The sequence below is a fragment of the Diceros bicornis genome, chromosome 1 (genome assembly GCF_020826845.1).
Source record: "Diceros bicornis minor isolate mBicDic1 chromosome 1, mDicBic1.mat.cur, whole genome shotgun sequence".
NCBI lineage: Eukaryota > Metazoa > Chordata > Mammalia > Perissodactyla > Rhinocerotidae > Diceros > Diceros bicornis.
In genome coordinates, this window is record NC_080740.1 from 90,993,791 (window position 1) to 91,018,285 (window position 24,495).

The 24,495-nt window shown below is 51.0% G+C and overlaps 1 protein-coding gene across 3 annotated transcripts in view; it reads left to right on the forward strand.

Moving 5' to 3' along the window:
• The window catches only part of HNRNPAB (heterogeneous nuclear ribonucleoprotein A/B), a 314,463-nt gene extending 290,120 nt beyond the window's left edge, over positions 1-24,343 (forward strand). Inside the window, exons 1-8 of one of the 3 annotated variants that reach the window (XM_058547367.1) lie at positions 17,906-18,080; positions 18,176-18,407; positions 19,170-19,338; positions 20,063-20,221; positions 20,429-20,560; positions 22,517-22,637; positions 23,304-23,444; positions 23,739-24,343. In XM_058547367.1, coding sequence (XP_058403350.1) covers positions 18,199-18,407; positions 19,170-19,338; positions 20,063-20,221; positions 20,429-20,560; positions 22,517-22,637; positions 23,304-23,444; positions 23,739-23,809 — 1,002 coding nt within the window. In that variant the 5' untranslated portion in view covers positions 17,906-18,080; positions 18,176-18,198 and the 3' untranslated portion in view covers positions 23,810-24,343. Of the gene's footprint in view, positions 1-17,905; positions 18,081-18,175; positions 18,408-19,169; positions 19,339-20,062; positions 20,222-20,428; positions 20,561-22,516; positions 22,638-23,303; positions 23,445-23,738 lie in introns of those variants that run through there. The other 2 variants (XM_058547378.1, XM_058547388.1) reach the window with 2 other exon arrangements.
• Positions 24,344-24,495: the final 152 nt, after the last annotated feature.

The window sequence follows — 24,495 nt, forward strand, 5'->3', positions numbered from 1 at the left end:
AGAAAAGCATTTTGTACTTTAAGGAAGTTTTTCTAGTGCTTTTGTGGTTTCACTGTTTATATGAAAAATTGTGATCATCAGGTTTAATGTGAGTGTTTGGAGCAGGGCAGGCTCCAGCTTGACTTTCTTCCTGATGGCCAGTAGTGTCCTGATGTCATTTATCCAAGTCTTTCTCTTTCTATGCATCCATTTAGACTGTCTCTGCTGTTTGCTAGATTCTAGTATGTGTTCGGGTCCATTCCCAGCCTCTCTGTTCTTTCTCTCGTACTACACTGCTTTGATGGCTGTAGTGTTTGGTTTTTTAAATTTGTTTCTTTGTTTTTTAACTATTTTTAATATCTAATAGGGCTTTGGTAGTTTACCAATTCAACCAAGTCTAGGGAAAAGCATGCTATGTGGAGAAAGGAAAGGTCTGGGAGTCAAATAGACCAGGATTTGATGCCAGATATACAGTTTATCAGCTTTTTAGCCCTGGACAAATTGTTCAACTTTACTGTGCTTCAGTTTTACTTTTCGCTTTTAAAATGGGCTGAAGATTGAATGAGATGCTGCCAGGAAAGCCCCCGGCTGCTGTTGGGCACGTGTTGGATGTGTGGAGGTTCCCTTCTGGGCCACCGGGCTCTCCCCTGGGCCTGAGCTTCAGAGGGCCAGGGTGACGAATCTGCAAGACGAAGGAGACATGTCTCTGCCCTCCTCCAGTCCTCCAGGTGCAGGAATTCCCTGTCCAGTTGGCCCTGAGTCCATTTCCAGGGTGTGCCCAGCCCATTCCACTGATCTACTCTTCAGAGAGAGAGCTATCCCTCTAGGTCTGAAGGGTGGCTGAGGTGTGGGTGGGTGGATCGTGGACAGAGCATGGACATGTGGCTTGGGGTGTCCACATTTGTGCATGTGGCTCCCTCACTGTACAGAACAGAGTGAGGCAAGTAGGAATAGAAGAGGGGGCTTCAGGGGCTCTGTCTGTGCTCTTGCCATGAACTCCTCCAAGGTGAGGGGTAGGCCTGCTTCCCTTCTCCTTTCCCTCGTGATGATGGATAGATTGGTGGTGGCGGGAAGAGAAGTATTCATTTAATAAGCAGATGCTGGGGACTGACTGGGTGTATGTTTCCTAGGGCTGCCCTAATAAAGTATCACAAACTGGGTAGCTTAAAACAACACAGATTATTGTCTCACGGTTCTGGAGGCCAGAATTCTGAAATCAAGGTGTCAGCAGGGCCATGCTCCCCCTGCAGGCTCCAGGGGAGAATCTGCTCCAGGCCTTTCTCGTAGCTTCTGGTGTTGCCGGCAACCGCTGGCGTTCCTTGGCTTGTAGACACACCACTCCAATCTCTGCCTCCATCATCAGATGGACTTCTTTCTGTGTGTCTCTATTTTCATGTGGTATTTTTCCTCTTCTTATAAGGACACCCGTTATATTGGATTAGGACCCATCCTAATGATTTCACCTTAGCTAGATTACATCTACAAAGATCCTATTTCCAGATAAGGTCACATGCATAGGTACCAGGGGTTAGGTCTTGGACAGATTTTAGGGGCCCCCTAACACTGGGAAGTCTGGCCTTAGCAGGGCATGAGCTAGAACTGTGTGTGTGGCCGTGGGATCAGGTGAAGCTGAGTCAGCCCTGTGGGCCACCTGGACAGGTGTGGGCACTGAAGGGGCTGAGGGCTGGGCCTGGGGGGCTCGTGTTACCAGGCAGCTTCTACCACAGGGCTTCAGCACTGACTCTCCCTTCCACTTTCTCAGCTGGTGACCTGGGGCAGGCAGGGGCATGGGGCTCTGATTTCTGACAGAGATAAAATTAGAAAGGAGGACTGGACTTTTAGAAGTCAAAGGGACCCTAGGGACCCCCTAATCCTGACATTTAACAGATGGAAAGCTGAGGCATTTCCATGAGACACTTTGTGTTCTGGGTGAGAGGTGGGCTGCTGTGGGCTGTGGGCGGTGGCTCCAGTAGATGGTGGGGAGGGGTGGCCGCTGAGTCACCATCAGCCCCTGATCCCTAATTGTACCCTGAGGCAGGCTCTACTGCAGGCCACCAATACCCTACCCAAAGCCCATGCTTTTCCCAGATGGGTTTTTTGTCTGGGGCTGCCTGGAGGAGGAGGCAGTGGGTGCCTGTGCCGCCGCTGTTTCCATTTGGGCTCCCGCTCCGCCTGTCCTGTGCCCGTGGATGCCGCGTGGGGCGGCTCTCCTCTGTGGTCCCCCTGACGGCTCTCATCACCCGCCTCATCTGTCACCCTCTGCCGTTGGCTTTGCCTGCTCTGAAAAATCGGGGAAATTTCTCCTCTTTGGGAGCCTCTTCCATTTTCTTTGCCGTTTTGGTAAAGGTTGGTGGGATGTTGCTGGGGTGTGTGTGTGCGCACGTACAAAACCTGCCCCCTCTCCACGGCACCATGCTGCCTCCCACTGTTTAACGGGATTCTTGAGCGTGCCCAATGGGCACGTTTTCTGTTCTTGTGCCCAGAAAATCTCTTCCTTTTTCCTAGGCCTCCTGGAATCAACATTGGCATGCCTGCCAGACATCGTGCCATGGAGCTAGCTCTGTTCCTTAAATAGCTGATCCCCAAGCAGCAACATCCTGGGGCCTTGGCTGCAACTTACAGCTAAGGCCAGAGCAGAGCATGCCCGCGTGGGTACCCATGGGCTACAGCTCTGAGCGGACGGAGGCTTTGCTGCCAGCAGTTTCTTTGGAGTTGGCAAACTGTCAGGAGTAGAGGGAATGCTGAGGAGGTTTGGGTCTCCACTGTTGCACATTGGACTTTCCATTCATTCCAAAAAGTGTACTGAGCCCCTGGTGTGTGTCAAACACTGGGCTAGACGTTGGAGGGAGTGATGGTGAACTAGAGAGAGAAAGGCCTTGCAGGGCCGACTCGGATGGCCGCCAGCAGTGCTCACCACAGCCATACCCATCGTTGGGGTCCCTCTGTCCCACATCACAGAAAGCTCCAGGAGGGCAGAGACTATCTGTGGATCTTGGTACCTGGCAGGGAGTCAGTGCTCAGAAAACATTTGAATGAATGAACTTGTCTGAGTTTTGTTTAGATCTGGAGGCTACTGGGGAGCACTGCAGGAGCTGAAGTGGGGGCTCACCTGGTTAGCTCTGGGCTCTTGTGAGATCATTCAGGCTACTGTGGGAAAACAGGGGAGTGGGCAGTATGCCTGGGGCAGGAGGAGAAAGATGAAGACAGAGAGGGAGCCGCTGAGGAGGCCTAGGTGAGCCACGGGAGGGGTCGGCTGGGAGACTGGAGCTCAGGGCGTCGGTGTGAGCAACATGCAGGGCTTTGAGACTGGGTGTGGGAGTGGGAAAGAGGGCAGGTGGGGTAGCGGAATTTCTAAAATGGCCCCCCAGAGATGTCCTACCCTAATGCCCAGAACCTGTGGGTGGGATGAGATACCACTCCTGTGAGTACATTATTTGGCACAGTTGACTGTCCTGGATTATCCAGGCTGACTCAACGTAATCACACAAGTGCTTAAAAGCCGAGCACTTCCTCTAGCTGGTGGCAGAAGGGAATCAGATAGATTTGAACCCGGCAGTGAGGATGGAGGGGGCCATTGCAAGGACCAAAGAGTAGCTGCAGGGAGCTGAGAATGACCCCTGGCCCACAGGAAACGGGGACCCCAGTCCTACAACCACAAGGAATTGAATCCTGCCGACAATGGGAATGAACTCTCTCTTGGAAGGGAACCCTGGGCACCAGATGTGATCACAGCAGGTGGAAACTTTGATTTGAGCCTTGTAAAGTGCTGAGCAGAGAACCTAGCCATACCATCCTGGACTTCTGACCTGCGGACCTGAGAGAATAAAAGCATGTTGTTTTAAGGCACTAAGTGGTCATACGTTACAACAGCCGTAGAAAACAAACACTGGATTTCTGGATACACTCACTGAATTGAAAACAGGTGGAGGGGCAGGGCAGGACAGGCTAGCAGAGAAAAGAGGTCCTGGAGCACTTGGAGTGGGTGATAATTGTCCCAGCCTCATCAGGTTGTTGAGAGAATCAATGCATAGAAAGTGAGTGCTGGGTAAACGCAGGCCACTGTGGTTGCACCTGGAACTGCGGGGAGACCCAGGTCCCAGGTGTGGGTGGAGATCTGGGAGTTGCTGCAGAAGGGCCTCTGTGACAGGATAGAGAAAGCAGGTGACATTGTCACTGCCCAAGCCCCACTGCACCCCCTGGGGCTGGCATCTGTCAAGTAGGCCTCTCCTAGCCCTCTCTAGCCAGAAGCTCGGGTCTTCTGTCCCTTGAGTGTACACCCACCCAGAGGAGCAGTAAGGAATTACCAGGAGGTAATTGTGGCCGCCTCTGCCTTATGAGCATTTTATGACTGTGCTCTGTTTTTAATTTTTTTTTTTAATTTATTTTTCCCCCAAAGCCCCAGTAGATAGTTGTATGTCATAGCTGCACATCCTTCTAGTTGCTGTATGTGGGATGCGGCCTCAGCATGGCCGGAGAAGCAGTGCATTGGTGCGCGCCCGGGATCTGAACCCGGGGCGCCAGTAGCGCAGCACGCGCACTCAACAGCTAAGCCATGGGGCCGGCCCTGACTGTGCTCTGTTGACAGCTGGTTTCTCACATTGCCTTTGGAGAGGGCAGGGAAGTCACGGGCCTCCTCTCGGAATGTGAGAACTGGAAGTGTCTTTAGGACCTCTATTGCCCCTCTGCCTGTAACAGAGGGGAATGATGAGGCTTCCAGAGGCAGGGACTTGCCCGACCACAGAGCAAACCAGGGACGGGCTCACCTCCTCCCTCCCTCATTTGGTCATTAGCTCTGGCCTCCAGTTGGGTATGGAGAGAGGTGGGATTCAGGCTACAGCCATCATCCCCTTCCTAGTCCTGTGCTCCTTCTCCACAGACCCCGATACTCCTAAGGAACCCAACGTTGCTCGGCTTCTGTCTTTTTCATCTTCCTTTTCTACACTTGAGAAGGAGGAATCTATTTTTCTCTTTCTTCATAAGGGACAGAGAGGAGACCAGCCAGGCTAGAGTGGAGCAGACGGGGTGGGGGGGGGGGAAACTGGGTTGGGTTCAGGGTGTCTCTCCTTGATTGGGAGACCTTGGGCGTCAGAGTCCATTCGACTGAGATCCGGGGTCGACAAATGTTTTCTGTTAGGGGCCAGATAGTGAATGTTCCAGGCCTTGTGGGCTCTACGATCTCTGTTGCAACTATTCATTATTTATAAAAACAGGCAGGCGCTGAGTTTGGCCCGTGGGCCCAAGTTTGCTGGAGTTGACTGATTTGGGTGACGGTGGTGGTGGTGGCTTTCCCTCTCCTCACCTTCCATTGTAGTCATTACCATTATTTGGAGGCTAATTGTGGAAGGTCTTCAGTACTAAATCACTAGCTGGCAACACAGAGCCCTTAAGAGATTTTTTAAAAATAGTAATATGATTCTTTGTTTTTTTTTTTTAGTTTTGAAAAATTTCAATAAGTAATATATTGACATGGTTCAAACTTTATAACAAAAAGTTGTACAGTGAAAAGTGTCCCTCCCATCACCGTTTCAGTTACCTATTTTTCTAACCAGAAGCAACAAATGAGACCCATTTCCTACACTGCCTTCCATAGATATCCTATGTCTATCTTCATATACACAAATGCTGTTTTGTCCCCTTTTTACAGAATTGATAGCATTCTATGCACAGCATTCTGCATCTTGCTTTTTTCAATAAGAGATTGTTCCTATAAAATTGTTGGTGTTTTTATTAGGATAGTGTTAACAAATTAATTTATCACATGTCTGGGGAGGTTTGACATCTTCTTGATGTTGAATTATCCTATTCAGAAATGCAAGAGGCCTCTCTATTTGCTCAGATCTTTGGTGTGCTCAGCATTTCATATTTTCTTCATCTTTATCTTGAATATTTCTTGTAAGTGTATTCCTAGGTGTTTTAGGTCCTTTCTTCTTTTAAATCTTCTGATTATTGTTGGCATATATAAAAGCCACCTTACTGAATTCTCTTATAGTTTAGAATAGTGTTTGGGTTAATTCTCTTTGTGTTTTCCATATATATAAGCATATTATCAGGAAATGATGATCAGCAAATGATTTCCTGTTTTTGTGCCTCTAATTTCTTTCTCTTGTCCAACTGCATTAGTTGTACCTGCATAAAAGGTTAAATAATAAATGGAAGAAGACAACTCTGTATGGTTTCTTACCTTAATGAAAGTGCTTCTGGAAGATGACATTTGGGTTGTTTTTGTAAATGTTTATCTTATTCTGTTTTGTCAAGATTGTTTACTAAAAATATATGTTGAAATTTATCAAATGCCCTGTTAGTATATATTGATAAGACTTTTTTTCTCATTTTATTTATTAATATGGTGCATAATATTAACAGAGTTCCTAATATTAAACCATCCTTGCCTTTCTGGAATAAGCCTTGCTTGGTTATGATTTAATAACCATTATGATTTAATAATAATTTTTTAGAATTATTATTAATGTGCTGTTGGATGGTGTTTGCTTGTACTTACTAGCACTCTTGTGTCAATATTCATAACTGAGCTCCATCTGTGGTATTCTTGTCCTGGGTGTGTCAAGCCTGGTGCCTGAGGTGACCTCCAAGGGGAGGAGTAGAGGAGGCCATGGGACCTGTGCATCTGGAGCTCACAGGAAAGGGCCAGACCAGAGAGAGAGATTTGTGAGTCTTTTGCCTAGAGGTGGTATTTTGTGCCAAGAGACTGGATGAGATTACTCAGGGACTGAGCAGATAGAGATGAAGAGAGGACCAAGGACTGAGCCTTGGGATCCTTCAACATGTCTGAGATTTGGCCTTTGAGAAGGAACCAGCAAAAGAAGTGGAAAATTATTTGGCAATAAAGAGGAATGAAGTACTGATACATGTTATAATATGGATAAACCTTGGAAACATTATGCTAAGTGAAAGAAGCCAGACACAAAAGGTCATATACTGTACAATTCCATTTATATGAAATGTCCAGAATAGGCAAATCTATAGAGATGGAAAGTAGATTAGTGGTTGCCGGGACTGGGAGGAGGGTGGGGATGGGAGTGACTGCTAATGGGTAAGGGGTTTCTTTTTAGGTGATGTAAATGTTCTACATGTAGGTTGTGGTGACAGTTGCCCAACTGTGAATACGCTAAAGCCATTGAATTGTACACTTTAAGTGGATGGATTTTATGGTATGTCAATGACATCTCAATAAAAATATGGGGGAAAAAAGAAATGGACAAGTGGCTAGAATGTAGACAGAAAATCCTACATCAGCACGAGGAAGCTGATCCCATCCTGGGTCAGGGCTCAGAGCCCCACCAGCGGGAGGCTGGTTCTCAACTTTTTGACAAAATGGAGGAACATTAACTGGGGACAAGCATACTTGTTGGCAACAAGTTCAATTCTAGGACATCATTCTTCGTTGCTGGAAGTAGTTCTGACCTAGCAGCCAAAGAGAGGGTCAGTGTTAGAAAGAACGCTTCCCCAGGAGGAAAGGATTTACTGGCAGGACATGACCAAGGAAAGTGGGTGAGCCGGGCGCTAGAACCTAGACTAGCCCAGCATACATCAGTGACCAGGCCAATCTTGGCTGGGGAGGAAGAATGATGGAGCTGGTTCTGGAAAGGCCGAAGCCAGTAGAAGGACGGGGCAGGTGGGCAGGGGTGTGCCTGGGAGGAGACACTGCTGAGACAGGAAGCAGGCAGGATTAAGATGTCGGATGTCAGAATTGATGAAGTTCTTTCCTGGGGGTGGAGGGGGAATGAAAGAATGCTCCTGGAAATCTGGCCCATGCCTCTCTAGGCCAGTCGGAAGTATTTTTGGGGACTCCCGTGTGTGTAAAGGGCTAGGCCAGGCCCGGACGGGCATTGGTCCTCACTTGGAGGGACTGGAGCCGTGTGCATGCCCAGGCCACCCGGTGGACGTGCCATGGACGTGCGGAAGTGCTGCAGTCAGACCCGAGGAGGGGCAGAGCAGTGAGCAGGAGGCACGCTGGGGTGGTGGGGATGTCATCTTGGAGGAAACAGGACTTGGTGAGGAAGTGAGGAGGCCATTCCAGGCAGATGGTGGTTTGCGCTGCCAAAGTGATCCAGAAGCCACTGATGTGGGGCTCAGGCCAGTGGAGGCGGAGGTTGCTGAGGATGCTGGGAGAAGGTGACTGGTGTGCATCACCTGGATGAGATACTGAGTCAGGTGAAGGGTCTGGGTGGGCAGGTGTTGCAGTGGAGGTGAGGAGGGTGGAAACTGGAATGAGACTGGGAGACTGGAAACGAGTGAATGGGCTTTTTTACACCCAATTGAGTGCTGGCCCGATTTTCAAAGGAAGAAAATTGAGGCTTAAAAAGGGGAAATGACTTGTTCTAAATCCCAGAGTTGGGACATAGGGGAGCTGGGATTAGAGCTGGGCCTCCTGCTTCCAAAGCCAAATCTGGAGCTCCTGTCTTGGAGTTTAGGGGGCAGGCGAATGGTCTAGAACAGGGCTAGGCAAACAGGATCAGATAGTAAGTATTTTCCACTGTGTGGGCCAAGAGGCGAAATGGAGGGTGTTATGTAGGTAAGTACATAATATAAGAAGAGATGAAACAGAGTTCCATACATTTTTGTATGGGATTAAATGACAGAATTAAAAACTTTATTTATGGGGCCGGTCTGGTGGCGCAAGCGGTTAAGTGCGCACGCTCTGGTGCCGTGGCCCGGGGTTTGCTGGTTCGGATCCGAGGCGCGCACCGACACACTGCTTGTTAAGCCATGCTGTGGCCGTGTCCCATATAAAGTAGAGGAAGATGGGCACGGATGTTAGCCCAGGGCCAATCTTCCTCAGCAAAAAGAGGAGGATTGGCGACGGATGTTAGCTCAGGGCTGGTCTTCCTCAGAAAAAAGAAAAAGAAAGGAAAAAGAAACTCTATTTATGGACACTAACTTTGAATTTCATGCAATTTATGTGTCATGAAATAACTACTCTTTTGATTTCTTTTCAACCATTTAAAAATACTGTATAAAAACCATTCTTTGTTCAAGAGTCATACAAAATCAGGCAACAGGCCAGATGTGGGCTGTAGGCCACAGTCTGCCAGCCCCTGGTCTAGATCTGTGCTGTCCAGTGCAGTGGCCACTGAGCACTTGAAAAGTATTTAGTCCGAATTGAGATGCACCATAAGTGTAAAATACACACTGAATTTCAAAGACAGTCCAAAAAATACATCTCAGTAAATTTTATTTTGATTACATGTTGAAATTATAATATTTGGCTAGATTAATCGAAGTAAAATATATTATTAAAATTGATTTTACCTGTTTCATTTTACCTTTTTACTAATTGTCTAATAGTCCTTTAATGTGGCTGTTAGAAAATGTTACATTACACATGCGTTTGCATTTGTGGCTTGCATCATATTTCTGTTGTACAGCGATGCTTGGGGAGTAAGGCTAGGGGGCGTGGGGTGAGAAGACCCCTCTGTTTGTGTTGAGGGAGGTGGGAGGAGGTGTGGCCGGGCATTCAGGAGTGGAGTGTGGGGCCCTGTGGGGACAGTGGATTTCATTAAGGGGGGGGAGGGGCACAGGAGGCAGGTATGTAGACCAGGAAGGCTTCCACAGAACTGGGTTTGAGGTGGGGGCGGCTTCAGGCAGTAGCAGGGTTAAGCTGTTCTGAGGGTGGCTGTGAGAGGCTGTGGGGCAAGGCAGAAGGCAAGAAGCAAGAAGTTGCTGAGCAGTCGGCCAGATGAGTGAGTGCGGATGAGGACCCTGCCCTGAGGAGCTTCCAACTCCTGACCCCCTGGATCAGGAGACAGTGTGAACTTGTCTTCTGTTCGGAGCCTAGAACGTGCCCCTTGCTTGGAGAAGTGGTTGGGTCAGCTCACTAGCAGAATGTAGAAATAGAATGTGAAGATGCATTCACCCCAGGAATCCTTCCTTTTCACAGCATGACAAGTTCCCCGTCATTTCCCTGTGCTGACTAGAGACTATTCCTCTCTCCTCAGCCAGCCGCCAGCCCTCTCTCCCCAGCCTGGGGAGTCCTGCTGCCCTGGCCTTGGCTGGGAACAGATGTGGCTCCCTGCGCTGCTGTTCATGCCCAGGAGCCGGCTTTGCCTTTCCCCTCTGCTGTGGAGGGAGGTGGGAGGTGCCAAGGAGATGGGACCAGACTGTGGCTTCCTGTTTCTCGGTGTAGGGAAAGGCGGAGTTGCTGTGTCCATATCTGTGGTCTTTCATACTCAGCCCTGTGGGGAGAAGGAGGATGAAACCTCAGTGTGCCTCTTGTCTCTTGTCTCCCAGTGCCCGTGCGTCGGAGGAGCGCTGGGGGCTGAGAGGACACTGGACAGAGAGACCCGTGCTCTAGGCCCGGTGCCGCTGGACATGTTACCCCCTGCTCTAGGCTGAATGATTGTGTCCCCCCAAAATTCATATGTTGAAATCCTAACCCCCAATGTGATGGTAGTAGGAGGTGGACCTTTGGGTGGTGACTAGGTCATGAGGGTGAAGACCCCATGAATGGAGTTAATGCCGTTATAAAGAGCCCTCAGAGAGCTGTTTCATCCCCTTCTGCCATGTGAGGACACAAGAAGAAGACAGCCATCTGTAAAACAGGAAGCAGGCTCTCACCAGACACCAAATCTGCCGATGCCTTCATCTTGGACTTCCAGCCTCCAGAACTGCAAGAAATAAATTCCTGTTGTTTAGAAGCCCCCCAGGCTCTGGTATTCTGTTATAGCAGCTCCAACGGACTAAGACATTCCCCTTCTCTGACCTTGAGTTTTCTTCTCTGTTAATGAGAAGTTTGGACTTGATCTTTGGAATGGATCATCTCTTGATCCTTTTCTAGCCATCAGGGACTAATGTACTAGAAGTAATGGATGAAACAGACTATGCCACTAGAGACAGGCATAGCCAGGAAGCGAGGGGGCCGTCACCTGCAGTGGGATGGTTTTCTCCTTGAGAGAGGCAGATGGCGTTTGCCCACTGCCTTCCTTACCAGACCTGGCATTCAAGGCCCTCCACCAGGTGGTTCCAGTCCAACTTTCCAGCCTTACTGCCCATCGTGCCCCATGCATGGAGTCAAGGTCATAACTACACATGGACACACACAAAGTTCTGCCCACTCACCCTCCTTAACGTCTCTCACCACCTCTCCTTTCATCGACTATTGCCATCGCAGTACTCACTGACTTCCTGTTTCCTGTGGATAAATGGGACCCTTTGTCATGGCACCCTGCCCAACGACACAGTCTCAACACCTCTCTGTCACGTGGGGCTACTTGCAGTTCTCTAAACAGTCTGTGCTTTCTCAAGTGCTGAGTCTTTGCTCAGTCGTTCTCCTCTGCCTGTACCCGCTCTCCCCATCTCTGCCTGGAGAACCCCCATTCAGTCTTCATGGTGCAGCCCAGGTGTCTGCTCCCGTGGGAAGCCTTGTCCTTCCCACCCACATCCCCAGCTTGGTTCAGTGTCCCTCTGGCATGTCCTTGTCCTTCCATGCTTCCCCGATATAGCATTCATCTCACCATGTGGCAAGTAGACTCAGCTCCCAGGGCAGGGGCAGGGCAGGGGCGGCCTCTGATGGTGGAGGCCAGTGGGTTACCCAGGACAGGCATTTGGGGACATACTCTGAAAGGCTGATTGACTGAATGAAAGTTTTCCTCTAGGGTCTCCCCTCACTGTCATTAACACAAAAGCCTACTGTGAAGACTGGGCACCTATTCTGTCCCTGCCTTCCTTATGCAAGCAGCTAAGCTCATTTCTCAGTGTCCCTTGCTGAAAGGTGATGCCAGGTGACAGAATTCTAACCAACAGATGTGAATGGAAGTGATGCTTGCCCCTTCCAGGCCTGGACCATTAAGACTCTCACACTAGTTCTTCTCTGCTCATTTCATTCTCCAGCTGCGTGCAGATGACAAGGCCCAAGGGGATGGCGGAGCCACAAGACGGAAAGGGCCTGGGGCCTTAAATGACCACGCGGAGGAGAGCCACTTCTCTGGCCTGAACACCCGCCCAGGACTGTTACTCTGTAAGAAACAGTCTTCTGTGGTGTTTAGATCTATTGGCTACTACAGTGTAGCCCACCCTGCCTGATGTTCCTGTAGTGCAAACCTGAGTGCAGGTGACAGAGGGATAAAGGCACATGCGGGCTTGGATGGTGGGTTGGATGGGGCAGGTGAGAGAGAGAGGTGTGAGGGCTGACTCTCCCATGTGCCTGGCCTGCACAGGTGGCTCGATGGTGGAGGCAGTCTCTGTGGCCAACAACACTGGCCAAGGGCCTGGGCTCAGGGAATGCCATATGTTCAGTTTTGGGCATGCTGAGATTGAGGTGCCTTGGAGACAATTCAGGAGAGATGTTGAGGGTTTAGAGTTCAGAAAACAGGTCTGTCCTGAGGTTGTAGGCATGTTGATGGCAATCGAAGCTGAGATGTGAATAAATGAGTGAATAGATGAATTGTTGCATAACCAGAAACTGCGGCTTCAAGAGAGTCCCCCGGGCCCACACTGACTTTAGTGGCTGTGCTAAACTGTAAATGTAAAGAGCCTCCAAGGCTGGTGTTCTGAGGAGGCGCTACTGCCTCTTGGAGAGGAGGCCGGCATTCCCCAGTTTTGTAGGCTTTTCCCCAACCTGCTGGGAGCAGTGGGTCCTAAATCCATCCGTATCCCACCACCGGGTGCTTGGAATGCTTGATAAAAGTGAGCGTCCAGCCCCAGGGGCCTGGGAATCTGAAGTTTTACAAGCTACACAGGGGACTGTGACATGAAGCCAGGCTGGGCCCCTCTGCCTGCCGTGTCCCGTGTATGCAGCCTTGCGAGCTCCGGGGAGACGTGGAGGATCAGGTCTGGACGTGAACCACGTATTCCATTGAGGTCTGATTCCGGAAAGGTGTCCCAGACATTTCTGATTGGCCTCTGCAGGACAGAGGCTGCCTCTGAGTCTCAAGCTAGGCACGGGGTAGCTGTTGCAAGAATTTGACCTTGGAGGACCACTGGCTGGCAGTTGCTCCAGATTTTCCAAGTCTCTTTTGAGGATTCCGTCTGAGACGCATGAGGGGAGCCCAGCAGTGAAGGTGTGTTCCCTTGGGTGCTTCTATTGTCTTCATCGTTCCTGGTGCCAGCAGCTCTCACATAGACCTGCTACCTGCCTGGCCCTGTGCTATACACATGGCGGACGTTCTCTGATCCGTGGCAGAGTGCTGAGAGGCAGGGGTCGTCATCCCTGTTTGAAAGATGAAGAAGCTGAGCTTCACCAAGACCCAGTTAGGGACTGAATCTCAGATGCCTTCAGTCAATGAAAATGAATTTAGGAGGTCCAGGAGTACGACGTTAGGACCTAGTGGGAGTTTGGGAGCTGGGGTGAGCTGGACAGCACCTGCCCCTCCTGCCAGGGGGCAGGGTGACTCGGCTCCTGCTGAGTGTGAACACGTGGGACTGCGGCCCAGTGTGACTTCATCTAACAATTTTCCAAAAGTAACTGGAAATAGAACATTTTTTAGAAATATCATACTTCATGAGGGGGGCTGGCCCGCTGGCATAGTGGTTAAGTTCGCGCACTCCGCTTTGGCAGCCTGGGGCACGGACCTACACACCACTCATGAAGCCATGCTGTCGCAGGCATCCCACATATAAAAAAAGTAGAGGAAGATGGGCACGGATGTTAGCCCAGGGCCAATCTTCCTCAGCAAAAAGAGGAGGATTGGCATCAGATGTTAGCTCAGGGCTAACCTTCCTCGCAAAAAAAAGCAAAAAAAGATTTTCAAAATGCTGTGTAGGGCAAGCAAGCACATCTGAGAGTCAGACTCAGCCCACAAGTAACCAGTTTGTAACCCTGGATTAAGAGATCTTTTATTCATTCTGCAGGTATTCATTGCCACACAATGTCAATATTGTGTGGTCCATGCTCTGAGAGGGGCCCTTCTTTGGGGCATGACAGAGCACTTCCTGGAGGAAGCGGAGGTCTGATGGATGTTATATTAGTCACCCAGGGCTGCTGTAACGAAGCACCACCATCTGGGTGGAGTATGACAACAGAAATTTATTATCTCACAGTTCTGGAGTCTAGGAGTTCAAAATCCAGGTGTTGGCAGAGCCATGCTCCCTCCGAAGGCTCTAGGGGAGACTCTGTTCCATGCCTCTCTCCTAGCTTCTGGTGTTGCTGGCAGTCCTTGGTGTTCCTCGGTGCTATGGACTAAATGTTTGTGTCCTCCCAAATTCATATGTTGAAACCCTAACCCCCAATGTGATGGTGTTTGGAAATGGGGCCTTTGAGAGGCGATTAGGTTTAGATGAGGTCATGAGGGTGAGGCCCTCATGATGGGATTAGTGAGCTGATAAGAAGAGACAAGAGAGAGCTTGCTTCTCTCTTTGCTCTCCGCCTGTGAGGATACAACGAGCAGATGGCCAACTGCAAACTAGGAGGCAGGTCCTCACTAGACACCAGATCTGCCAGCAGCTTGATCCTGGACTCCCAGCCTCCAGAACTGTGAGAAAGTAAATGTTTGTTGTTTAAGCTGCCCAGTCTGGTATTTTGTTACAGCAGCCTGAACTGACTATAAGACACAGTTTGTAGACCCATCGCTCCAGTCTCTGTCTCCATGATCACATGGCGCTTTCCTTGTGTATGTGTCTCTCTCTCTCTGTGTCTTCTCTTCTTATAAGGCACCAGTCATATTGGATTAAGGGTCCGCCCTACTCCAGTTTGACCTCATCTTAACTTCATTACATCTGCAAAGACCCTGTTTCCAAGTAAGGTCACATGCCCAGAGAGCAAGGGTTAGAACTTGAATAGATCTTTTTGGTGGATACAATTCAACCCACAATAGATATAGAGTAGGCAGGTGAAATTTGGGGAAGAGTATTCCAGGTAGAGGGAACTGCAGGTGCAAAAGCACCTCCTGAGGCAGACAGGCACAGGTGAGTTCCAGAAAATAAAAGAAAGTCAGCCTAGCTAGAGTGGAGAGTGGACATAAGATGTGGCCATGCTGGGCCTCACAAGCCATGTGGAATGGTCAGGCTTGGCGAGGCTGCAATTCAAGATAAACCTCCCAATCTCAGCAGCTTCATGCAGCACAGGTTCATTTCTTGCTCATGTCAAGTCTGATGTGGGTTGAACAGCTCTTCTCCATATGTAGCTCTGTCATGCAGAACACATGGTCTCCAGGGGAAGAGAGGTCTTGGGGAGGTCCCTGGTCTCAACTACCCAGATCTGGAAGTGACCCTTCCACTCACAGACCACACAGCAAGGGAGGCTGGCAGGGGGCATGATTTCTGTGAGCCCCAACTGTCTCTCTCACCCGCATTCCCCCCTTCAGGGCACTGGGAAGCCAGCCAGCGTTTTCACGCACACTCAGAGTGTGACAAGACCTGACTTGTGTTTTGGAAAGTTTCCTCTGGCTGGATCCAAAGTCAGCCCTGAAGCCGGGGAGCCGGGCCCGTGGAACTGTGGTGTGGGGAGCAGCCCGAGTGGGAGTTGGTCACAGCAGTCACAACATATTTGCAGTTAACTCCTGCAACTTCCACCCTGCAGGCTTAGCATCAAAAAAGGAGAATGTGAGAAAAATTAATTTGTGTAATTTAAAAAACTTTCAAAATGCGTGTTGTGTCTGTCCTGCCTATTCTAGATTGGCGATTGTATATATTCTTACACGTAGATTGCCTGACAGCATGAATCCCCAGAGCCAGGAGACTGTACTCTGTGGGCCACTTAAGGGATTTTTGGGGGTGACTGGGCTCCTTACTGTTTTGAGAACCTCAATGTCGTGGAAGATGCCCTCCACTCAGGATCCGTAACTGGGACCCAATAACAAGACTGAGATCCATGTGTCAGAGGGACTTCCTGCTGCTTCCAGACAGCCCAGTGCCCTGCCTCTGTCAGAAGCACCCTTGGATGCAAAATAACAGCATTCTGTGCTGAGACTGAGCCCCACTTGTCTGCAGTTCTTTATAGTTTATGAAGTATTTTCTAAGCCATCGCTTCATTTGAGCCTCAGAATAATTTAATCTGATATAAGAGATCTAATTTAGACCAAGAAACTCAGGGGCTGAGAGATCCCTTGTGCTACAGTAGCCAGGAGCCCCGGAAACAATCCCCAGCGTGGAGTTGGAAGTGCTGGCTTTGAGGACACAATTTTAGCTGTGTGCTTTCAACATTTTCTTATACAAACTATGGATAATTGCGCAAAGCTATTTTGAAGCTCCAATGAAGTAATGTTGGTGAAAGTATTTTGCAAACTGTGAAGCACTGAACAAATGTTGTTATCCTTGCACTTGATGTGTCTCTGAAAGCGTTTCCCAGGTTCTGGAAAGGAATCCATGTGGACAAGAGCAGGAGAGTAAGTGATTTATGCCCTCAATAGTTACGTCCTGTGGCTGCACTTAGACTATTTCATTTTGAACTTAGTTGCCTGAATTATCTTCATTGTTTGGGCAGCTGTGCCCATCATCTCTTGTGAACCACATCCCTAGCCCTCATTTCTGCAGGTGGGTGAGGGCTGGAGTGGAGGTTGGGTGGGGTGTTTGTTAGGGACTTCCCTACAAGCCTTACAGCCAGATTTCAGTGACATGACCAAGGGTTTATGGAGATGTGTGAATTCCAGTCATGGAATCTAGCCTGAAAGTGAAGCGGTCAGGTGGGCCTTGGGGTGAACCAGAGGGCATTTGCTCATCAGCTCGAGTTGACTGATACCTTGGGGGAAATGCAGGCTGTGTGGCCAAATCCTCAGATTTTCTTAAGTTGATTATTTTTTCCAAATGTGAAATTGCCACATTTTCACTCTCAGGGCAACTCCACTGGCTGACAAGATTAGGGAGTGAGCCTTGAGCCAAGCTCTATGCTTCAGTTTTCTCGTTTATAAATTGGAGATGGTACCATTTTCCATAGGGTTGTTAGGGGACCACCGGATGAGAAAATAGAACGCCCGCCCGCCACACTGGGCCTGGCTGGAGGAAGCCAGCAGGAGATGCCAGCTACTCGTGTTCTGTTGCTATTTGGTAATTCTCAGGCTTCGGAGGTTGTAATCCTGGTCCATTTGGGGCCCATCACCCATAAGATTAAAAAGAATCACGGGATGACGCAGGCCTTTCAAGCTTGGTGCTCAAGGAGATAATATTAAGGGGTTTTGTATATTAGAAAAAGAACTATTCCCCACTCTCACCAAAACCTCATGATTTCACGGAAGTAGTATATTGTTCTTAAAAATAAATTCCAGCAAAAATAAGTGAATTAACTTAAATGAAAAATTCTAAGTAATCAAAAGTATAAATGCGACGCTAATCGTCAAGGTGGTGGCAGGCAACCTAAGACTGCGGAACACCATAGTCCCACCGTTTCTCCCGCCACATCCTCCCCGAGCACCATTGGCACCAAACACCCGGCGGACTCCGCCCCCTCCCCTTCTAGTCATCGGGGGAGGCGGCTGAAACGGCGGGATCGCGGGGCTCTGAGGGCACCAAGGGCAAGGGGGAGGGCGGGCTGCGTCCCAATCCCTCCAAGCCCTGCAGAGGGACGTGGGGGACGCGACGCGCCCAATCTCGGGAGCCCGGGTTCTGCCACTTCCAGCCAGGCCACCTAGGTTTGCAAGAGTTCCTCAAGCCCAGTTTCCTCTTTTCGGAAATAGTGTCCGAAACTGCCAATGCTGGGATGGGGCGCACCGGGACGAGAGACAGCGGCCTCAGAAGGCGGAGGGTCCGTCTCGGGCCCGTGTGCCGCTGGGCTTCGGCTTCCGCTGCGCGGGACTAGGCCGTCCCCCAGCCCGACCCCAGCACCCCTCTGCCTCGCGCGGGTTCTAAAATGAGGACAAAGCCCGCCCGGAGCTAGGGTGCGCGCGCCGCCGTGGCCAATGGGACGGCGGCGCAGGGTTGAGTGACGGTAGGGCGCAGCCAATGAGCATGCGCCTTGTTGCGATGTGGACCCGGCTCCGGCATTATAAAGAGCGCCACGAGTCGGCATTGTCAGGCGGCAGCACTGCGCGGGCCGGAGTGAGAGTGTCTGTCGGTGGCTTGCGGGCAGCGGCGGCCAAGGAGGAGGCGCGAGGTCGCGGCGGCTACGTCGGCGGACGGAGGCGAGGCCCGGCAGCGTGAGCGTGGGCGCGGCCGAGCCCGCGGCGCCTTCCCGGCTGGTGGGGACGAGCGGGCCCCGCGGCGTCATCGGCGGCGAGGTGAGCGGCCGGGCCTGCGGGCGGCGGGCGGGCGGCCGGCGGCGGGAGCGGCGCCGGCCTGACGCTCTGTGGCCGCCTGTGGCCGCTTTTTGCAGGAGCCGCCGCGCCCCGGCCTAGCATGTCGGAAGCGGGTGAGGAGCAGCCCATGGAGACGACGGGCGCCACCGAGAACGGACACGAGGCCGCCCCCGAGGGCGAGTCTCCGGCCGGGGCCGGCAACGGAGCCCCGGCGGGCGCTGGCGGCGGGAGCGCGGCGCCCCCGGCCGGCAACCAGAACGGCGCCGAGGGCGACCAGATCAACGCCAGCAAGAACGAGGAGGACGCGGGGTAGGTGCGGCCGCGGGCCGGCGGGGCGCCGCCTTTGTTCCGGGGCGGCCTTTTGTTGGCGCCACGCGGCGGGGGGAGGGGCGGCCGGGCCTGCTCGCGGCTCGAGACCAGCCTCCCGCGCCCGCTCGCGCCGGAGTTTGTAGGAGTTTGTTGGGTCGACTCGGGCGCCGCCCCGGGGCCGCTCGCGCGGGCGGGGGCGGGCGGCCCGGAAGCGGAGTGCGCTCGGACCCGGGGCCGAGCCGGTGTCGGGCTGCCCGGGCTGCGTAGGCGGAGTTGGCGCGCGCCCCGGTCGCGGCCTCCCTCCTCCGCCGGCTGCGGGGGGTGGAGTCACGGTCAGAACGCGGTCTCGGCCCCCGGAAGCCTCGAGTTCCTTGAGAGCGGCTTCTCGGAGGTGCTGGCGACTGGCTGGAAGGGGCTATAGCCCTTTGATACGTGGTTCTTAGGGAAATTAGTTGTAGTTGTGAGCGCTCACGGCCTGTACTCCCGGCCGGGTTGTCCTTCCTTTCCCTCGCCCAGTCTGGGGGTGTATAGTTTCTTGAAGTTTTGTTAGCGTCAGGGTTGGTTGGGAGGGTAGCGGAGGTTTGCTAACATTCTCCAAAGGTAGAACTTTTATGGACTCTAGGGTAGACCGTTGTTCCGGGGGGGTGGTGGCTTTGTATTAAAGGTCTTCAGTGAAAGCTTTGCTTGGGCCAATTTTTCTAAAAATTTTCTAAAATTTTTTAATAAGAGTTGCTTGCCATGTGTTTCATCCTACCATTTCAGAAAAATGTTCGTTGGTGGCCTGAGCTGGGATACCAGCAAAAAGGATCTAAAGGATTATTTTACCAAATTTGGAGAGGTTGTTGACTGTACCATAAAAATGGATCCCAACACTGGCCGGTCAAGAGGCTTTGGATTTATCTTGTTCAAAGATGCAACCAGTGTGGAGAAGGTAAGCTGGGCACTTTACCTCAGCAGTCTCAGCTTGTTCTCAGAGGACACCGTTCCTACAGGATGATTAGTTTGTGTTCTGCACGTGGTTGAGTGCTTTGGAAAAAGCAAAGGTTGGGAATTTATGTTCCTGTTATTAAAGGGATTAAGAATACACACTGAGTGTGGGGGAGTGAGTATGGGCTGGAGTGGTCCAGGAAGATGACAATGGATGTTTGTTATCCTTTTGTGCCTATTCTGGACACTGTTAAAGCAAATGCGTTAGTGTGAGGACTTGAAAAGAATCCAGGGTTGCTACAAGATAGGCTTTATTTTAGCCCCATTTTACAGAAAACAAAACAAAGGCTCAGAGAAGTTTCAGTAGAAGAGATCACGTAACTCGAGTAATGGGTGGAGTGAGATTCCAAGCGTAGCAGCCCAGCTCCAGCCTGTGCTGCTTCTGGAGGAGATGGGCCTTAAACTGGGACTGCCTGGGCAGGAAGAGGGGCATACAGCATGGGCAATGGCTTGAGGGAGGGGGTGAGGACTGCTTCATAGGTCTTTAAGTGAATCACCTGTACTTGAAATTTGGAGAGGATTGGATTGGGAAATCAGGTTGGGGGTAGAGTTGGAAGGGGATGAAACATGTTTTGTGTACCTGTGTTGGTGTTTTGTGGCTCAAAGAGAAGGGCCTTGTCCAGGGTCATGCTGCTGAGCTAGAACCTGATTGTCTTCTGTTGGAACAGGTCCTAGACCAGAAGGAACACAGGCTAGATGGCCGTGTTATTGACCCCAAAAAGGCCATGGCCATGAAGAAGGACCCAGTAAAGAAAATTTTTGTAGGGGGTCTGAATCCGGAAGCCACTGAGGAGAAGATCAGAGAGTACTTTGGCGAGTTTGGGGAGGTGAGTGTGTGGCCCTGGGAGTGGCCTGCCAGCTGCCCTGAGGTTGTTGCCTTCTTCTTGGTCCTTGGTAGCCTTGGCTGGCCAGAGCCCTCCCTTGAGAAGGCTGCTTTTTCACTCTTGCCTTCATGGACCTTTTCTCCTGTGAGTTCCCTTTGGGCCCTGGGGCAGGGGAGGCACTGGTCCTGAGCTTTTTGCCTATGTTTACAGATCGAGGCCATTGAGCTTCCAATGGATCCAAAGTCGAACAAAAGACGAGGCTTTGTTTTCATCACCTTTAAAGAAGAGGAACCTGTGAAGAAGGTTCTGGAGAAAAAGTTTCACACTATCAGTGGAAGTAAGGTAAGGTGTTCCCAGCTGTGTGCCTGGCCTGCTGCCACTGGAGAGTTGGCCCTTGGAGGTGTGGGTTAGGGGTTGGGCTACCTCCAAGAGCTCTCCAGGGTCATCAGCCGTTTCGGTTTTCTGCAGTGTCTGCTGCCCTGATTGGGGCAGATGGTCATGTCCTTTAAGGAGCTCCTAGGCTGGCAGGCCTGGCAGTAAACACACAGGAAGTGAGGGAAGCAGGGGAGGAAGGGTGGCTTCTGTGGGACAGGGAGAGCAGGTTGAGTAGCTCCTTTGACTCCTGATTTAAAGCTAGAGGTCAGAGGTTCTGGATCTAGAGTCCAAGGTGTGTAAGGCCTCAGCAGATTCTAGAACTTTGCCATTCACTCATTTCTTTTCTTTGTGGTGAAGTCTTTTCCTGCTGTGGATACTATTGGAGAGCTTTTCTGTTTATTGCTGCTACAACCAAATCAAAGTTTATCTGTTCCTCTTGGATGCTGGTTTAGTCAGCCCCCATCCCAGGCAAAGATCCTTCCCAAAGAGCTCCCTGGGTCCTGGCCAGCTTATAGCCAGGGCCAGTTTTGCCTTTAAATGAGCAGAGTCCTGTGTGGTCAGAAGTGCAGCTCTTCCCCCTGAACTGTAGTCAAGAGAGGATAGTTCATGCTTTGAGTATTCTCCAGGTGTCAGAGGAGGCCGTTGGGAGTTGAGGGTGTGGCTCACTGTGGCAGGGTGTGGCAGGCTCTGTCTGAGCAGGAGTGGCAGCCAGATAAGGTGGGACAGGTAGGGTAGGGCTCCTGGAAGCCTCAGTCTTGGTTAGGAATTTAGAAAGATTGGATTCTGAATTGGGCCCTTAAATTTTATGTTGAAATGAGATTGGATCCTAGAGGCAGTTGGGTAAGATGTCATCCATTGTTACTGCAGTGGACAGTGACACAGAGAGGCCTTTTTCTCAGGAAGAGCCTGTAGAGCAGCATTAGTGAAACTGCTGGTAGTGATTTTGAAATAAGTGTATTTAGTTGTATTCAGCATTTTTAATTCGATAGGATAGAAAACATCAGATTGTATCAGTTGGTGGGGGTAATTCGCCAGTTTTTAATAGGGGTACGTATGGGGACACCTCGTGTAAGATTTTTTTTTTTTACTGAACTTAGTTGGGGGTGATATGTGTCAGGGTACTTTGTTTAAAAAATACACTTAAGATTTATTTAAGCAGGAGCAGTGGAAGGTCCTTGACCCTACCCCCACCCACAGTGGGCAGATTTTTGAGCAAAAAGGAAATTGACTCTTTAGGCCCTGAGGGGATGTAGGCATCTGGTCCACCCCAACCACAAACCAGTGGTGGGTGGGGAGGGGTAGCAGGATGGCCTCCAGCAAGCCCTGCCCTGCGCCTCAGCTTCTTTCTTCCTCTGTAAGTTGGAGGTCAGAGTCACCCTCAATGGCATATTTGAGTGGGATGCTTCATTTCTTCTATAAAAAGAAAAAATCAGAAAGTCTGTAAAAACAAACAAACAAAAAAAAAACAGAAAGTCTCCTTATTGTCTAAGACTCCTCATCTGGGAAGCCTTCTCTGACCCCCTTGCCAGTAGGACCAAGGTGGCACCAGGCCTGACACCCGGTATGGTGTTTTGCTACACTGGGCTGGCATTAGCCCAGCCATCCCTCTCCTTCCAGTTGTTAGACATGGAGCTGTCCTAGGGCTGCCGTCAGCTGACCTAGGGTTGTATCTGTCATCCCCTGGACGTTCTCTGGGGAAAGGTTTGAGCCAAAAAGGCCCTAGTGTCAGTCTTGGTCTGTCTAGGTTTTAGATGTGGTTCTGAGAGCTTTTAGCCCAAATGTGGTTTCCCACCCCAGCATATTTTGTAATCTAGCAGATGGACCAGATCTGCCATCTGAATGTTTGTCAGCGAAGGTTTTTGTGCACAGTCCCTGCCCAGAGCTTGTCCTAGTGACCTGACCCGCTGTACTTTTGGCTTTCAGTGTGAAATCAAGGTGGCCCAGCCCAAAGAGGTCTATCAACAGCAGCAGTATGGCTCTGGGGGCCGCGGGAACCGAAACCGAGGGAATCGAGGCAGTGGTGGTGGCGGTGGAAGTGGAGGAGGTGAGTGGAGCCTGGATGAGGATGGGTCCTGTTTCCCTGCCTGCATGGAGCTTCTGTTGCCTGTCTTGGGGGCTCTGGCCTCTGGTGCTCAGTGCGGCAGGGTGGGCAGGAACAGGAGTGGTTTTCCTGAGTCAAGGCTGTGCTGCTTGAAGTGGAAGAGCCCGTTTCCTCATGTGGCCTGGGGCCCCAGGGCAGAGGGGCCGTTTGCACCCCACTCTGAGGGATGGAGGCACAATGGGCTTGGCTCTGTGGCTGTCTTGAGCATTGGTGTACCCCTGGGCGGGTGGGCAGAATGTAGGGCGGGGCTGTGCCAGGCGCTTTACCTCCTTCAGTCCTAGGCTCCTCTGACTCCAAAACCTGAACTCCATCCTTTTTAGGGCCAAGCTGCCAGGGAGGGTGGGGGTGATTGGAGTGAGAGTGAGCTCCTGCCTCGTCTACCCCGAGTGAAGTTAGTGTTCAGTACTGTCCTGGCCTTCCCATCCCCAGCTTGGGTCTCTTCAGGTGTAGGGCTGGGCCCAGGGCCCTCTCTACCAGGACAGTAGCCCCTTGGCTTCTACCTCTGAGTTGCCATAGTAACCCCGCCACCCAAAGGGCAGGATTCCCTCCATCCTGGCTCCTGCGTGTGCTAAATGGTCCATGGGCCCCTGTGCCCTGCTCCCCCCACAGGTCAGAGTCAGAGTTGGAATCAGGGCTACGGCAACTACTGGAACCAGGGCTACGGCTACCAGCAGGGCTACGGGCCCGGCTATGGCGGCTACGACTACTCGCCCTATGGCTATTACGGCTACGGCCCCGGCTACGACTACAGTAAGTAGGAGAGAGGGAAGCCCCATCCACTCACCCACCCTGGGAGGCAGGACAGACAGTGCAGGGGCCACTGGCAGCAGGGTCTTTGGAGTCAGACGGCTGGGCTTTGTGGCCTGGCTTGGCCACTGGAGCTAGACGACTTGAGCTCTTGACCTTGTGGGTTTCAGGAAGGGTGGGTAAGGTATCCTTACTGGACAGGGTCATTGGCTCCGGTAAGGATGCATGTCAAGCGCCTGGCACAGGGGGAAATGCTCAGTGAGTCGTAGCTGCTATCACTGTTGTTCTTGTCTCTAGGTCAGGGTAGTACAAATTACGGGAAGAGCCAGCGACGTGGCGGCCATCAGAATAACTACAAGCCATACTGAGGCTTCAGCAGGAGTGCCCGACCGACCGCACACGCTTTGTTTGGATATCGAGTGAACACAATTATGTACCAAATTTAACTTGGCATACTTTCTATGGCCTGTCCCATGTGCATCTTATTTAAAATGTCCCCTGGAAATCACTCTCCTGTGTACTATTTCCAGAGCTCTAGTTGTCTAGGCAGCGTGTGGTGTCTCAGGCCAGAGTGGTATTACGGGCTGATTTTATTACCGGGTTACCCAGAACCAGATTAGAGAGTCTGCGTCCCACTGCTGCTCTGCAGCCTGGACCTGTGGACCCTGGTTGTAAAGAGTAAATTGTATCTTAGGAAACCAGTGTCACCTTTTTTTCACCTTTTAATTTTATATTATTTGTGTCATACATTTCCTGTAATGGAAGTGTTAATTTTACTGTACTTTTTGGTACCTTTTGGGAATCTAATGTATTGTAAGGTATTTTACACGTGTCCTGATTTTGCCACGACCTGGATATTGAAGCTATCCAAGCTTTTGAAATAAAAATTTAAAAACCCCCAAGCCTGGGTGAGTGGGGTATGCTGTGAAGGGAGTGGGGCCAGGTGCTCCTGAGCTCCAGGATCCTCTGTGACCTCCTAACAGCATCCTGTTGGGTATAACCACACATTCTCCACATCCTTGGTTAGTTTCCTTTAATGACTCTACCCTGCCTA